Source organism: Anastrepha obliqua, chromosome 5, assembly GCF_027943255.1.
Source record: "Anastrepha obliqua isolate idAnaObli1 chromosome 5, idAnaObli1_1.0, whole genome shotgun sequence".
NCBI lineage: Eukaryota > Metazoa > Arthropoda > Insecta > Diptera > Tephritidae > Anastrepha > Anastrepha obliqua.
Genome location: NC_072896.1, coordinates 92,123,472 through 92,140,920, shown reverse-complemented (window position 1 = coordinate 92,140,920; position 17,449 = coordinate 92,123,472). Strand labels below are relative to the sequence as shown.

Sequence of the window (17,449 nt, the reverse complement as noted above, 5' to 3'; positions counted from 1 at the left end):
CACAGTTTTTCCGCACTTTTATACAATCATTTAATCATTTGATTTAACAATCCATCAATGAATACCAGATTACCCACGCCTGATGTTGACATACATCCCCACACCATTAGACTCCCAGCACCATATTTCAATGTATTTGTACTGTATTGCTTTTATCAACTTCGGTTTTGGGTTTTCTCCAAATTCGAATCCTTCCATCCGATTGAAAAATGTTGAACTTACTCTCGTCACTGAAAATAACGTTGCTCCAGAAATCAAGTGGCTTATTTTTATATTCCGTTACGAACTATATCCTTTTATTTTTATTGACTTTGCTGATGAGTGGTTTTCTTCGCGCCAATCGCGAGCTATACCCCAATCGTTTCAAGGCCCTGCAGACTGTTTTCGGATGGATTTTTTTTTATCAATCTCTTCATGAACTTCTGCTACCACTTGTGATGATGTAATTTTTTGATTCTTTTGTATTTTTCTTATTATGTGGGGTTCATCATTGAGTATGAGGTCGGCTTTTAAGTGAAATATTTTTCGAAAATACCATATCTCACGGATATGTTACAACACCACTCGATACCGTATAATTTAATATAATTCAAAATTATTTGCCTAATTTTTTCTTAGCAGTTGAACACTGTAGTATGTTTGCGTGGCTTTCGAGCACACTTTGCCTTCACATTTTGTTTGTATGCAAAACCCCCTTTTTCCGTTGATACACGCGCCTAACGTACTAGTGTATGTATGTATGTAAGTATATACATTTTTGTACATCCATAAACGTTTTTGGCAGCGCCGGCAACTTCTTATGCGGCTGCACGCCTAACCTTACTTTAGAGCACATTTCCTACTCGACGCGCAGTTAACGCCAGCAACGTGCCCGATTTCCTCGTATCTCAACAGCTGATACGCTGACTAGCTGACTGGCTGGCTGGCTGGCAAGCGAAAGTGTATCAATAAGGGGGTTAAAATGAAAAAATCGATAAGCCGCACTGCGGCGCGTCTGCAATGGGTATGGGTATGAGTATGGGCATGGTCGGTCGGTCGTACGTTTGCAGAGTGATATCGAATGGGTGCCACGGTTGCTGACTGGGTCGATAGTGTCGACGAGTACGAGGCGAGCTGTGTACATGTGACTGTACTAACTGGCAGTGTTGTGTGACCGTGTTACCGTGGTTGGCTGTTGGCCGACTCCGATTGCTGTGTGCGCCTTCAAATGGCAGCAGCGTGCTGTTGTTGTGCCCCCGTTGCTGGTTGGTGCTGTTGCTCAAATAGCAGTCGGCAGCACTTTATTGGTCCGTGCCGTGCGAGAACGGCAAATGAATTTCGAAAATTTTGTGTTGGTCGAATCGTACATCCCGAATAACAGGCACGCAGCACTAGACGAAAGTGTTTGCATTGTTACAGTTGGATGAATGTTCTTATTGGCTGTCAGTGTCAGTGTTGCAGTTCGCTGGTGGCTGGCTGGCTGGCTGGCTTGTTGATTACCGCTGCTACTGCTGCTGCTTCGTTTTACTGTTCCTGTTTCTGCTCTTGCCGCTCTGTTGGTCTACTACCATACGTGAGGTGGTGGTGCTGTAGCGGTGTGCGGCAGCTATCGCTGTTAGTGCGCGCGTTCACGTCGATGTGTTGGGCTTATTCTTTGCTTTATTGTTTTGCCTTTTGATGTTACGCCATCAGCTTTACTACACAACTCCACATCGAACACATCTGTGCTTGCATACGAGTTTGCTTGTATGTATACCCATTCGCATTCTGGCGACAGTTGTTGTTTGTTTGGTTGGCCGTTGTGTTGGTTTTTGGTTTGTTGACGCTGCGTTGCTCTTTAAATTGAAAACGGCAATGGCAGCCAGCAGCGCACCACTACCATACCACCACCACTACCACCATTATAATCATCATCGGAATCATTACCTTTGCCTTTGGCTGCGACAGCGCCCGTTTTGATTGCCCGTAACAGTCAACAATCAGCTATCGATTGCCCAGTTGTGGTGTGCGGTAAGGAAAGGTGAATATTTATTTATGTAGGTGAGTGAATCGTGTGCCGAGCCAGACGAGCTTAGTATTTTGTTGGTTGGTTGCTGGCGCGGTTGTTTGTCAGCTGGGAAGAATGTTGTTGACCAACCAAAATTGGTCTGCTGGGGGACAAAAGTCGCCACTTTAAATAACGCATTATCATATGGGTCAAAATGGTCGTAAGTATGTTTGTTTGTGTTATACATGAATATTTACGCAGAAGGCTGCAATTAAGTGTTTGCCATTCGAAATGAATGATTGTTGCCATTGGTAAGGGAATTACTTTCGTATGCAGCTGCGCCGCGCTAAAATAGGGGCGTACGCACATAAGTGCGCCTCGAGTAATCCAGAACGAGTTTACAGGAATAGTGACGAGATGGCCACTCGTGACCAGAAGTAATTTGTTCGCGTGGTGCCTATGCTCGAAGACCGAAACTTCACAAGCCCTAGTAAATCAGCCCATGAAATGGAAATTTGAAAAGGTCGAGCCAAGGAGCACCAGGAGATTTGGTGGCTCCTAAGACACTCAGGCTAAAGAGCCCATTGTATATAAAGCTCTGGAAAGGGGGTAGATAGTCAAGGAGGGAAGGAGAAAAGTATCAGAGAAAGATATAGGAGAGAATAGAGACAGAGGTAGAGAGTTAGTCCTGTGAGAATTTTTCAGATTCAAATCAGCCCATAAGTTTGTAAATATTTCTTCGATATGATGAAGCTATTGCAAGAAAGAAGCTTCAACAAAACACACCTGCGCTGCCGGTGATGTATACTACTGCATAGACCAGGGGTACCCAAACTCCTAGATAGTCCGAGCCATTTTTCAATATTAGAAATTTTTCGCGAACCACAATTGAATACGCATTTAAAAGATATGCAAAAAATGTACATATTAAAAAATTAAAAATTATTTTTTTTACATACAATATTTTACATAAAATTAAAAAAAAAATTAACAAAAATTATTTTTATTAAAAATATATAAATAAAAGTACGCATATTATATTGAATTTAAATATTGAATATATTTTATACTACTCTTGATAATTCTTAAAAATTTGGTGAATAGTTAGAGACGGCACTTCTCAGTAATTTTTTGAGCTGCTGGCTAATTAATACTGATCGGTGGTTGGATTTCACAAATTTTAAACGATTCACAAACGACCGTTGTTCCGAATATTGAAATAATTCGACAAGCAGTTTTTTTTAATTCAGGATACTTCGATTCTGATACAAATTTTCAAAACTCAGCGATCGACGTCGACTTAGCAATCCACTGAGCGAACTCAGAGTAATTATTGTGAGGCATTTTATTCGAAAGTTTATATAATATGAGTTAATATAATAGAACAAAAATTAAAAGTTAACTCTAGTGCATTTATCGAGAGCCACAAATAATCCCTCTGCGAGTCGCATGTAGCTCGCGAGCCGCAATTTGGCCCCCCTGGCATAGACTAACAAAGTTACTTTTGCCGAAAAATCATATTCCAAACAAGTAAGGAGCCCTATATCCGGTCCGGTGTGAACTCTATATAACCGCGCAAATTGTAGCAAAATTTAATTCGGACTGTCTGTTAATTTTCAGAATTAAACAAACTCATAGACAATGAGAGTTGTAGCTTGTAACAGCAGAAGAACGGATGGAAATTTAATATATAAAAGAGTGGGTGTAGTTTTTATCCGATATCAATAACCCGGATTTAAATTAAGAGGGGTACAATAAATGTACCAAGTTCAAGTGCAAGTTTTATTAAGTCGATATCGAGGTACATGCATTTACTCAAATGTGGGCGTGTCACCGCCCTTTTTTCAAATTTTTCTTATGTCATATTTCTTCTTAACACGACACACGCAGGAATAACAAGACGCTATAGCACATGGGCTGAAAAGTCCATAGGCACATAGACGGCACTAGTTTTATTGCATTCATCTCTTTTTCAGTTAGTAATTAACCTTAAAAAGGCAGCTCTTAAAATTTCATGATATTCTATTCTTTTTTTCGTGAATTATTGTGCTAAGAGTGGCGCAACTTCTGTTATTTTCAAAACGATCTCGTGATTTAATTTTGCACTGCTTTTTGATGTGGAAAAATACCATTCAAGCGAAGCAATGACTTGAAAGGGTTATGGGACTCCGCCCCATCAGAAACAACAACAAAACGACGGTTTGCTGACTTCAAACGTGGTCGTAGATACATCGATAATGCACAACGCAGTGGACGTCCAAATGAAGCGGTAACACCAGAAAACATCAAACAAATCCACAAAATCGTTTTGAATGATCGAAAAGTGAAGTTGCGGGAATTAGCCGGCATCGTAAAGATATTAAAAGAAAGTGTTGGTTTATATTGCATCAGCTTATGACTATAAGAAAGCTCTGTTCAAAATCGGTGCCGCGGTTGCTCACTGTTGACCAAAAACAAGAACGGGTTGATGATGGCAAAACTACTTGAATTGAACTTCGAATTGCTCCCACATCCACCGTATTCGCCAGATTTGGCTCCCTGTGACTATTGGTTATTCGCAGACCAGACCGGCTTTTCGGATTATTGCTGAAATTGACGCCTATTTTGAGGCAAAAGAAAAATTGTTCTACAAAAGTGGTATTGAAGTATTAGAGCGGCGCTGGAATGATTGCATTATTCCTGATGGAAATAAAGCTAATTTTTGTTGATGAATAAAGCTAATTTTTAACATAAAAAAATGTATGTTTCTTTGATAGGCTCGGCACTTTTCAGCCCATGTGCTTATATAAAGGTTGATCAATTTGGAGGTATCAGATTTTACATTGAAATAAAACAGCGACAATTCAAATTCATTGGCAATCTTTATTAGTTTTGTGTAGAACCATTCATGACATTTATTTTTTGAAGATAATCCCTTTCAAATGTTGGGCGCAACTGTGCCGTAATTCGGCCATCCGTTAACACCAATTTTCAATGACTCGCTGGAGGGCTTCGGTCGAAATCTCGTGAATAACTTTAGTGATGTTGGCTTCCAATGCCTCAATCGAAGCTGGTTTATCCACAAAGCGTTTAGACTTAACATCTGTCTTTGAAGAAATATGGGCCGATGATTTCTCCAGCCCATAGGCCATACTAAACGGTTGCTTTCAGTGGATGTAATGGCTATTCTTGAATGGTTTCACGCTTCGAGTTGCTCTTTAGCCAAAATACGGAAGTTTTGCTTATTGATAGCCTTTAAGCCAAAAATGGGCCTCATCGCTGAACACCATAAATTGGCCTGAGCGTGCGATGAACACTTTTCACAAAGCGTCGATTTACTGAAAAAATTATGTATTTAGTTTGACAGTAGTCACGCGTGATCTGTCAAAAAACAACCCTATTGGAAAAAGTACCTCCTATATGATCACCGTTTAGTATGTATATATTCATAGTTTCAGAGTAGTATTCACAGGAATGTAGAAACTCCACCTGGAGGTGCATAATTTGTAACTAAATTTATAATGGGGAAGGTTGAGACATCTCGGCCATTTGCAGGCGGAAGAAAAGCACATAGACTCAGTCCAACCCAGCTCTATCTTAAGTTCAATAAGGGAACTGGGTCTGGATGAGGTACTGTGATGAGTAGAGGGCACAAAAGACTATGAGGTCGAAGTGCAAACCTCAAATAAATCTAAATCTAATCTCTTGTATGGAAATAGTTCTACAATTGAAACCTGGGACCTTATGTTCCATTCAGGACAAAATGAATTGATGATGATGATTCATTCATTGCTTACTCAATTGATACTTGTTTTAATGGTCATCAGCTATGAAGATGATTTTATTAAATAAATAAATTTATAAAATTCATGCCCGTCAGTCTTATATAATAATTTCATAAATTTAATTATTTAAAAAAAAGTTATATATACTGGTTTTTTAAACAGGAACCCCACTTCTCTATGCGCTTTTGTTAAATGCCCAGTATTGCGCTCATTTTTTATCCCTCGATGCTGTATGAAAGCAACACTGCTACTTTCCATGCATACATACAAACATATGCCAATGCGCATTATACGAGTGTTGTGTAGACGGGTTGACTACCGGCCGACACGAACGCCACAGAAAATCAAACGTTGTCTAATACGCCAAGTGTTTATTACGAAGTTAGCGATTAATAGGATCTACAGATGAAAGTACTGAAATCTCAAATATCCAGTTCAGGAGTAAAGTGAAATGTGAGGAAATCTCAATGCGCGGCGTAGCGAAGTGATTCACTGTTACTGTGGTGCAGCTGATTCTGCTGATGCAACAGGAGAATAGCCGATTCGTAAATTGCGCAATAAAAATTTCGAAAGTGAAAATGGCGATTAAGATGGAGCTGATGAACGGAAGCGCTGTTCGAATAATTAAAGTTTCCGCGCTGCTCGAAAAATTCCATGCATACCCTCACAACAGCTGGAAACAAACATGCACACATACATATTGGAATAATCGTAATTTCCACAAAAGGGTCGCTTCTTTTTGTGCGTTTCACTTACACATTTGTCACCTGCTTTAAAAATTCTAACACGCATTTAATATTGCGTCGAAATTGAATATCATGCGCCCAAAAATTTCCAAGCAATCACACCAACAGGATAATGGCCGTCTCTGGAGGTAGGATGAATTGCAACGTTTTGATTGGAGATTTAATCGGGGCCATTGCAATCGCATGTGCCACTTGAGCTTATCACCAGCCACTATAATACCTCACCGAGCACCAGTTGCTGTGGCATGCCATAATGTACTCGAATGACCGCCCGACCGGCCGACCGCTTACTTATGTAGCGCAGCAGCTATTGCGTTGCTGCCGAATGGGGGGACTGTAGATTGGCTCATCGTCGCTGGCGTTGTGCTTTTTTGTTGTGTCCATTATTGGTGCAAGTTTGTATGTGCAAGTACCTACTACTACTTACCTTTACACAATCCCGTTTATCGAGGGTGGAGTCCAAGCATTGATGATTGGCCTACGACCACTGCTGCAATGTTATGCCATTGGTAGATAATTTTATGGGCATTTTGAGCCTATAAACGAAAACCGGAAACAAACAAGCGAACGAATGAATAAATGTTCGTGCGCTACTTTATACGAATGTTTGTTTTCATGTTTGTCGAAATTATTCGCATACCTACACATAAACAATTAATTTCGTAAATTTGAACCAACGAGAGGGGAAAAGTAGCGGGTACGATAAGCGCAGCTGTTGGACGAACTGCTATAAGGTGAGTGCGCAAAAGAAGAGTACAGATGCAAAGTACGAAATTGAATGTAGATTTGTATTTTCGTATTTCTTTTTTATGTATTCGAAATTTATAAAGTAGTGTTAATTAGTTCAGATTATTTGATATATTAAGCCTAGATGAATTGTGATATATGATTGGTATACACGCGCTGGATATGGTAAGAGGGTTAGGAGGTAAAAGGGAGTTCTCAAAATACCAAAAAGTAAGGAAGTCCTAAATTTGGCTCGGACCGAATATTTTTATATATTTTTAATTTCTTACCTTTCCATTGCTGCCACGATAAATTTGCTTATAATGGCTAAATGCGTGGACCGAATTTGAAAATTATTATTATTATTATTTTTTTTTTTGCCTCCTTTATTAATTACACCTGTAATTCTTTCTACAGCTTAGATTTTATAACAAAATGAAATTATAAAACACAAATGTAGTCAGTATATCGGCCTTTTGATTTATAATTAATAGCAATATTTAACGTTAAAAATTTTCGTTTTTTGCATGAGCTTGAATAAATGCGCTTTACAAACGGTTATTTTACTTAAATACAAACACAGTAAAGTAACAGAATTCGAACACTTTTTATTAATTCAAGATTTGATTTAAAGCTATTTTTTCCTAATAATACTACGAATTTTATTAAAATTCTATTATTACAAATGTTCTTCTAAGCGTTTGTAATACCGTGCAGAACGAATTGTAGTGCGGGACGAATTGTCAAAAAAACGATAGTGAGAAAAATAGAGCGAAACCGAAAAACCCAGTCAACCCTGCATGGGGTTCGATAGAACTTTGCAGTTTTTAAAATAGTTAAATAAACCTTTGGCCTTCGATAAATCATTATTTTCAAAAATAGTGAAAATTTGGACTAAAAAATCGAAATAAAATATAATATTTTCATAAAAATTGAAAATTTGGAATAAAAAATCGCGCAATGAATCGATAAATCATTATTTTCAAAAATAGTGAAAATTTGGACTAAAAATTTGGCTAAAATAATATTTTCATAATAAGTGAAAATTTGAAATAAAAAATCGCGCAATGAATCGATAAATCATTATTTTAAAAAATATTGAAAATTTGGACTAAAAAATCGCGCTAAAATAATATTTTCATAATAAGTGAAAATTTGGAAGAAACAATTTTTTATTCCAAATTTTCGGCTGCGACGCTTTTTTGTTTGAGAATGTACAAAAAAACAAAAACAAAAAAAATCATAAAATATAATTTTTATGAAAATAATAAATTTTTTGCCAGTGTCTCTTAGTATACATTTTACGATAATACAACATTTTCATAAATAGTATGAATTATAAAACCTAAGTTAAATGCTTGCTGCGTTAATAATTGCTTTATAAATTTCTCTTCAACGATATTTGAGTACAATTTGCAAATACGATCGTAAAAACCTAATTTTTAAGCTTTTCCTGGGGGTTCTATAGTGACCCTAGGAGTTTGGGACTTTCATCGTTACAATGGTGTGACTTTGCTCTTTCTATTGGGCATGGTGGACACGCCCCCTCCCTCTCCGCCCCCCGTCCAAATATATCGTGGTAGTAAAGTTTAGCCTTTCCATTTTTTTGGCATGCATTGAGCTACCACAGAAGCAAAAACAATTGTTGAAAATATTTTGTTTTGTGAAAAAAAGTTTTTTTTTTGTTTTGTTCTTTATTCTAACTCATTTCCAAGAAGGTTGAATAAAAACAAGTTGATTACAATGAAATTTCTGATAAAATATGAAATGATATTTATTTACGGATTCGGTGGTAGGCAAGCAAAACATATAAGGGTGGTTAAATTTTAAGGGCCGGTGTTGATTTTGAATAAAATACAATTTTTTTAGGAAATTATTGTCATTTCTCTTTATTATGATAATATTGGTATGGCTCAATTACGTATGGAACGCATTGCTCGATTGTGTATCTTTCCATGGTTCAAATTGAGTTAGCCTGAAATTGAAAAATGTCAAATGAAATGCAGAAAAAAACTTGACGTTTAGGTGTGGTTCACATTCAACATCGGCCCTTGAAATTTAACCACCCTTTATAAGAGGTTTTTGAGTGCTGTTGACTTACTGGATTCTTACATAAAATACAATAGAAACTAGTTTTTTGACGAAGCTTTTTGCCTCTTCGCTATGCGTGTAGCGGCTCCGGTTGGTTGGTTGACTACAAGATTCCCAGGGATAGTAATTCGTTGCTGAAAAATGATTCCATAGCCAAACGAGTAGTGAATTGAGAAATAACGGCTGGATTATTCATTTTCGATGTTTTTCGAAGGTCCAATGTGGCAAAAAATTTTGTCTCGCATCACTTTTTCTGAGCCCATCAACTGCATTGCACATACAAAATATAACTTAGGTGTATTTGTGCTATTTTTTTCAATTGAAATCGAAAAATTGAATTTATTTTCAGTGTCGGAACTCATTCTCGACATACTGTATATATGTATGTATATATAGAGGCAGGAGAAGTCCAAATGAGTTTTTGGTGTAATGTGGCACGAAAAGCTGAATTTGATTTATTAATAATTTTACTAATTACTAATAATAATTTCACTACAATAAAATTAAACAATAACGAATTTGCTTGAACATCGCTTTACTGTTGCTGCTTTCACAACGAATGTTTGCTTGGCGTTAGTGGAACTCTCAAGTGAGCATAGAGTGGTGAATTGTCATAGTGAAGAGATTTTTAGAGGTGTTCTTGATAACACACCGTTCTTTGGCAACGAATTTGACAGAATCAACTGATGGACTGACGTCACTTGGGATGTGTTTAACAAAATTTAGCTTGCGTTAGTGATATACGAAATAAATGAACACAATCAATGCTCATGCCATGGCAGCGGCTTGTTTACGAATTATTGTGCGTTATTTAAAATGACTTTTTTTTAAATTAAAATTAATATTTTTAAGTGCCGGGTTTTAAATTGTGATAGCGTAAAAACCGTAGGCAACCAATCTTTAAGTTTTTTCGGTTTCCCCTCGGACGCAACTTTGTTGGGAAAGTGGATTCAGTTCTGCCGAAGAGAAGATGCATTCAACCCGAAAACGAAATGGTTGAACTCAACACCGTTTGTCTATAGGTAGGTAGGTAAAATGGCAAGAGTGCCACAGGCACACTTCAAGTAGCACTTATGTACGTGCCGTTTTGATACCATAATGTGGACCATTACCTGTGCAAAGAAAAATTATTGGGAAGAGAAAACCTTCTACAGCCATCTAGTGCTGTTGATGTAGTGGAGGAGAGAAAAGGGATCTAGGCTGGGGAATTTCTTCAAGCCATCCCCAAAAGGCACGCTAAGGAATCTCAAGCGCCTAGCCGCCAGAGCCGGACACTTGCAGAGAAAATGTTCAACAGTCTCTTTCTCTGTAGGAGCTCACAGCTTCTGCAATAGGGGTCGTACGGAATTCCAAGCTTCTCCGCATGAGTACCGATCACCCAGTGACCAGTGAACACCGCAATGAGTTTGGAATTTGAATGGCGGGGGATTATCATCACCTTAAGCGTTCTATTTCTATCGTATTGAGGCCATAGTGTTTTCGAAATAGCGCACGATGACACATACCTCCATTTGTCTTGCCCTTTTCTTAGAATAAAATTGTGTAATTTCACTTTAACAACGGACAAAGGGACACCGATGTCTGCAAGGGGGATAGCTGAAACCGGTTCTGTCGACTCCTTCCTGGCAAGCTCGTCGGCAATCTCATTTCCCTCTATATTCCTGTGCCCAGGAACTCAGATGAGGGAGATGTTTCCTGCTCGATCCAGATGTTTGAGTTCCTCCTTACAGGAGTTCACCAGAAGGGAGCTGCAACAGTGCCTTGAAAAAATATTAATGTCTCCCTCCCAACAGCGATGTTGAGGCATTTTGCATGCCTGCAGGATCGCGAAGACCTCTGCTTGAAAAACGCTGCTCGTTTCCGGCAATTTAAAGGAGACCAAAATGCTGGCTGATTTAGAGAAAACCGCCGCTCCCACTCCAGATTCCATTTTGGATCCATCAGTGAAAACAGAGGTACCTATATCCGTGCCGACTCTCCCCTCTTCCAGTCTTGCATGCTCGGAAAGATAGCTTTAGCACAACCCTCAAAATACAGTTTGCGGATGGAGATATCAGTGCGAAGAACTGAGAAGGAAGGGGATATCTGCTTCAAGATACTACTATGTCCTACAGGAAATTGTCTCCAGAGGCCATTGTCTCCCAGAGCTCCTTCAACCTGATAGCGCTCTGAGCAGCAATGGATTTGACCTGCAGATCCACAGGAAATAAGCGGAGAATAACGTTGAGCGCAGCAGTGGGGCATGTTCTACAAGCACCAGTGATGCCCACACATGCAGTTCGCTGCACTCTCTCTAGTTTAGTGATGTTGTATCGTTTCTGGAGAGCTACCCACCACACTAGGTGGCCGTATGTCAAAATTGGCAGAACCACTAAGTTGTACATCCAAAGTACGACACGTGGCTTGAGACCCCTTTTTTTGCCGAACATAGATTTACAGGCGTAAAAGGCTTTATTGGCCTTCTTAACTCGACTTTCTATGTGCAGCTTTCTGTGGAGCTTGGGGTCAAGTATTACACCAAGATACCTGACTTCCGATGGCTGTTTAGTCTTGGAAGCTTAAAAGGCGGATGCTTGTATTTCTTGGAGAATAGCATCAACTCGGTTTTATCAGAGTTGACTCTCAGACCGCAACTACTGAGTGTAGCCAGTGCACCTTTCAAAATTTCAGTCATTACTGATGGGAAGGGTCCTGAGACCATTAGAACTATTAGGACCGTTTGTCTATTATTCCTTGAACATTTTTTCGAAATACTGTATGATTCGGCAACCATAGACGAATTGGTAAGACAATCTTGATTCAGGCAATCTAAAGGCCAAAATTTTGATTTTGCACAGCAACTTCGTCAAAACACTCAAGAAAAAAGACCAAGCACTTACACCATGGCACACTTAGGTGCCTGTCAAACTCGCACCTACATATGTGCACGTAAAAAAAAAATTTAAGAAGAAGAGTGATTTTACTTGTAATTTTGTATTATAATTGCAACAAAAAACAGTTTCGCGGTGTTCAAGCAACTTTGTTTTTAATCTCTTAGCTCACAAGCGACAAGCTCTGGTCTAAGCAAGGTCTTTCAAGTAGATGAAAGTAGAAATATTTTAAGGATTTTGCCTATTTTTACCAAATTTAAACGTTCGTTACCCATTTGTATATGTTTCGATGCATTTTTTGTCGTTTGCGTTTCTTTGGCCACAACAAATTGCTTTAAAATTTTTAACTTTACAAGTATGCATGAACATTGAACGTGAATTATGAACATTGCAAATATAAAAATATTAAAAAAAAAAAAAAAAATTAAAAAAAAAATATATAAAAAAATATTAAAAAAAATATATAATAAAATATTAAAAAATGTATATAATAAAATATTAAAAAATATATATAAAAACATTTTTAAAATATATAAAAAAAAATATTAATAAAAATATTAAAAAAAAAATATAATAAGACATTAACAAAAATATATCCATTTTTTTAAATATATACAAAACAAAAAAATTAAAAAAATGTATATAAAAAATATTAAAAAACAAAAATAATATAAAAAAATAAAAAATAAAATATTAAAAAAAATATATAAAATTATTAAAAAAAAATAATATAAAAAAATAATAAAATATTAACAAAAATATATAAAAAAAATTAAAAAAATATATATAATAAAATATTAAAAAATATATAAAAAAAAACTTATAAATATACATGTATAAAAAAATTTTTAAAATATATATAAAAAAAAAATTAACAAAAATATTAAAAAAAATATAATAAGACATTAACAAAAATATATTTAAAGTTTTTTTTTTAAATATATACAAAAAAAATTTAAAAAATACAGTGGAGTCTGGATATAGTGAACTAATTTCTCCAAGGCCTGTTCACAGTATCCAGGTTGTTCACTATATTAAGGTTGACATTTTTTTTGTTTTAACTTGGTTTATTAGCTTTAAATTCAGGTTTTTTATATAAACAAAACAGATTATTTGTATAAAGTAATATTTGGAAAAATACATACATATTATTGAAAGAATTTACGAATAGATGTTTGCTGTTTGTGTTCGGAAATTGACTTTTGGACCGCTTTTTCGCGTAGACTTTTCAGTACTAGTATGCCAGCATAGTCAATGGTGTTAGCTTCAGCCCATGCGATAGCTATATCGAAGCTTTTAATGGCTTCAGTAGCTTTTATTGAATTTCCGATCTGTCCTTCGCCTTGGCTGTCACTACCAGATTCTTCAGTATCCATGGCATAATTATCTAAATCAATTTCTTCGTCAACTTGGATTGAATTCCACTTCTCAATATCTTGTTCAGTGTAGGTTTCCTAAAACAAATAATGTTCACATACAAACTTAATTAACAGGTGCTTGTCAAGAGGGTGAATAAAATTACCTCCGGTAATACAATTTGCAGCAGACCCTGTATATCATGAACTTCTTCACATTTTTCCTGCTATATTTTTTCACGAAGTAAGCTCGTCTTCATCCTCGCTTTCATTTGCTTCTGTAGTATTTAAGCATTCTAATAAAGGCTTCCAACATTTTACTATTACATTTGCCTGCAGCTGATTCCAAGCAAGCATTAAAAATGATACAGCTTCCTTTAAAGTTAAATGTTTAAGAAATTGTGTGATGTCATCCTTTCCTACAGCTAAAAGCAGGAGATGCTTTTTGTAATACAACTTAGTTAAGCGAATCACATTTTGATCCATAGGCTGAATTAAAGGCGTTATATTTGGAGGCATATAAATCACGAATATGGATCCATCAGCAGTTTTAAGTTCATCTTCTGGTGGATGGCAAGGGGCGTTATCAAGCAAAAGGATAGCTTTGGCTGGTAATCCTTTCTGTAGTAAATACTTTTGAACCTAATATAAATTAAAAACGAATAAATACTCTGCAAAAATGTCAAGAGTTGCATTATAAATGTATGTACCTGAGGGACGAAGCAATGGTGAAACCATTCTCTGAAAATGTTGGCGGTCATCCATGCATTCTTAGAGTTCCGATGTCTACCGGGATGTCATAAGCCTTAAAGGAGCGCGGCTTCTTGGCATGCCCAATTATTAACGGTTTGACTTTATGCTGACCAGTTGCATTTGTACATGCAAGAAAAGTAATTCTGGCCTTTTCTGCTTTTCTCCCCGGAGCTGTTTTTTCTGTTTGGCTGACATACGTTCTATCAGGAAGCATTTTCCAAAACAAGCCGGTCTCGTCTGCGTTATATACTTGGTCCTCGCAAAGCTTCAATTCGTAAATAATGTTTCTGAGTTTTTGCTTAAAGGGATCAGTTGCCTGGATATCCGATGAAAGTTTCTCGCCACACACTTTTAAAAGTCGGATTCCAAAGCGAGTTTTAAATCCAGATAACCAACCGGGGGTGGCATGAAAACTACCTTCTTTTTCCTTTAAGTCAGCGTGCAGGTTCATTGCTTTTTTCTTAAGCATTTCCCCAGTAACTGGACAATTTTTGTTTCGTTGAGCTATAAACCACTTGTATAACATCTTCTCCATGCGGGGATACTCGCCTTTTTTAAGAGTCTTCCGCTTAGATGCTCCGACTGCCTGGTGGGATATAATACTACGAGCATTTTTTTTTATTCCCGAAACTGTTGATTTGGCCACACCATAAATTTTTGCTATGGATGAAACACTAGCACCTTTCTCGAGTTTTTGAGCAATATCAAGTTTTTGCTTTAATGGAAGGAATTTCCTCACAGGCATGATAACACTTAATTTATTAGCACATAAACACTTTTAAAAACACATAAAACATTACACATTCACTCAGAAGCGTTTTGCACCCGACAAGAGATAAATAAAGACTGGCACCAAATACATAGCAGCAGCTTTTCCAGTAAAAAAAACATAAAATGAGCAATTTCGGGGAATACCCGACTTTATTTCTGTTTAAGTTTTTTTTTTAACAGTTTATGCTTGCCGTTGCGTTTAAAGCTTTGTTCACTATTTCAAGTTGTCGATAGTTCACTATTTAGAGTACTCAATGTAAATTTCTAGGTGTTCACTATATCGAGGTGTTCATTATACCGGGGGTTCCTTATACCCAGCCTCCACTGTATATAAAAAAAAATATTTAAAAAAATAATATAAAAAAGTAAAAAATAAAATATTAAAAAAATATATAAAAATATTAAAAGAAATAATATAAAAAAATAAAAAATAATAAAATATTAACAAAAGTATATAAAAAAAATATATAAAAAAAAATTTTTAAAAATATATACATACATGTAACAAAATATTAACAAAAATATATAAAAAAATATTTAAAAAAAATTTAATTAAGTAATACAGCGCTGCCAAATCATCAGGATTCAAGGACATTTGTTTCTTTGTTCACTTCTCGCCAGGTGGCTGATGACTTGAAAGCAGCTAATGAAAGTTTATACCAGTACAGCCATCGCTGGGTTAACAGAGTTGACTGTTGTTTTGCCGCTAATATACAACAAAATACTGCCATAATAAATAAATCAGCGCTACCAAATACATATTTAACAGCCCACTTACATATTTTATTTACAAGCCTTTAAGTGGTTGACGAATCGAAAACGCCTAACATTAAATTAAATTAAATTTCTCTATTTGTCTCTTTATTTCATTTCAATTCTCAGTTATACAAACAAGTCTATACAAATGTGTGTGCATGCTGAAGGCAAGCCACTTCAATTGCACCCAACAATCAGCTGTAGTTTAGCGGCCATGCCAGAAATGTATCTGAAAAACCTGAGTACCGAAAAAAGTAACAACAAAACAAAAGAAGCTACAAGCAAATAGCAACACGCAATGCACTTACACACATATAAAAACCTTGAGAGCACCAACTTCCAGCTACTCGCATTGCTGCGCGCCCGCTTTCCAATACACCAATCGGAATTGTTGCGTCGGAACGCGGTATTTAACGTAAACAAAAGACGAGCCCGCAGCAGCAGGCAACACAACCCATTCAGTATCCAGCAAAAGCGCATGCCATTTTGGAAGCAGAGTTGTCAATGCTTAGTTCATATTTGTAAATATTAAAATGTTGTGGAAACCTTGAACTCCATTAGGACTTTATTAATAATTATTTTCAACTAATAAACAAAATTTATTTATTATTTATTATTGCAAAATTTTCAGAATATTCATCTTTGTTTTTTAAATACAATAAATACAGCTACAAATCAAAAAAAATATTTTGTACCACTATTTTTGACTGTAATTTTCTTTCGCTTCGCGTTGGCCACACTGTGTCGTGTGGTCGCGTGGTCGGTGTCGTCGCAAACATTTGAGGTGTTGTATCTCGGCGCGCGTCACTTAACAGGTACCCAGCATTTTCAGTTGGCGAAAGCTGAATTTTATGAATTCCACTTCACGTAGCGGTTGTTTGATGTGCAACGTGCCAGCCGGTCACATGCTGAGGTAAACATTGTGCCATGCAACAACAAAGCGCGCAAGTTAAAGTGAAACGAATAGCTGTTGGTGGTGGTGGTGCTCAACTTACGCACTAGCAGCTTTGTTACAAGAGAGTGACGAATGGAAGTGACGAGTTGGGGTGGCATACGGAGCGCGCTATTGGTGTGAGTGAGTACAAGCGAATGCATTAATTGAGGAGACTACTTTCCGCCTGAAAGTATGCAATTGTGAATAGGAATGTGAATAGACTATTTTATGCGCACTAATTTATGTGAAAAACCGGTTAGATTTGTGTATTTTATTTCATGCTAAAGCCAAATTTATGAAATATTAACCCTTAGAGAGTAACGCCATTTTACAAATTTTAAAAGTAATTTTCTTTCCATCGACTTAGTGCTTTTCTTCTATTTTTGTGTGAAAAATGAGGCATACAACTTTGCCGCTATACTAAGAGAGTCTAATCAGACAAGCGAATGAAGAAAAAAATGGATAAAGTGCAATGGTGTGCGAAAGTGAAGCGACGAAGAATACCCGTTAAGGGCTTAAGAGATTTAAAATGCAATTTTTAAAAAAGAAAAATTGTACGGGAATGTTTTACTATAAAGTATTTGAAAGAGTTTTCATTGATTATATAGGATGGCGCAAAATGAGTCACCCTCTCGGAAAATTTCTAATTTCTACAAATGGCGTCATGCGCCAATTATATTTGACACTTGTGAATTAGACAGCAGCAGAATACAAATG

The 17,449-nt window shown here is 36.7% G+C and overlaps 1 protein-coding gene across 1 annotated transcript; it reads right to left on the bottom strand.

Annotated features, from left to right (window-relative positions):
* Positions 1-13,311: 13,311 nt before the first annotated feature.
* LOC129248880 (jerky protein homolog-like) lies at positions 13,312-14,037 on the bottom strand. Its single transcript, XM_054888493.1, is given in 3 exon segments — positions 13,312-13,617; positions 13,686-13,773; positions 13,775-14,037. Coding segments are annotated over 3 exon segments (657 nt in total).
* Between the last annotated feature and the right edge of the window lie 3,412 nt (positions 14,038-17,449).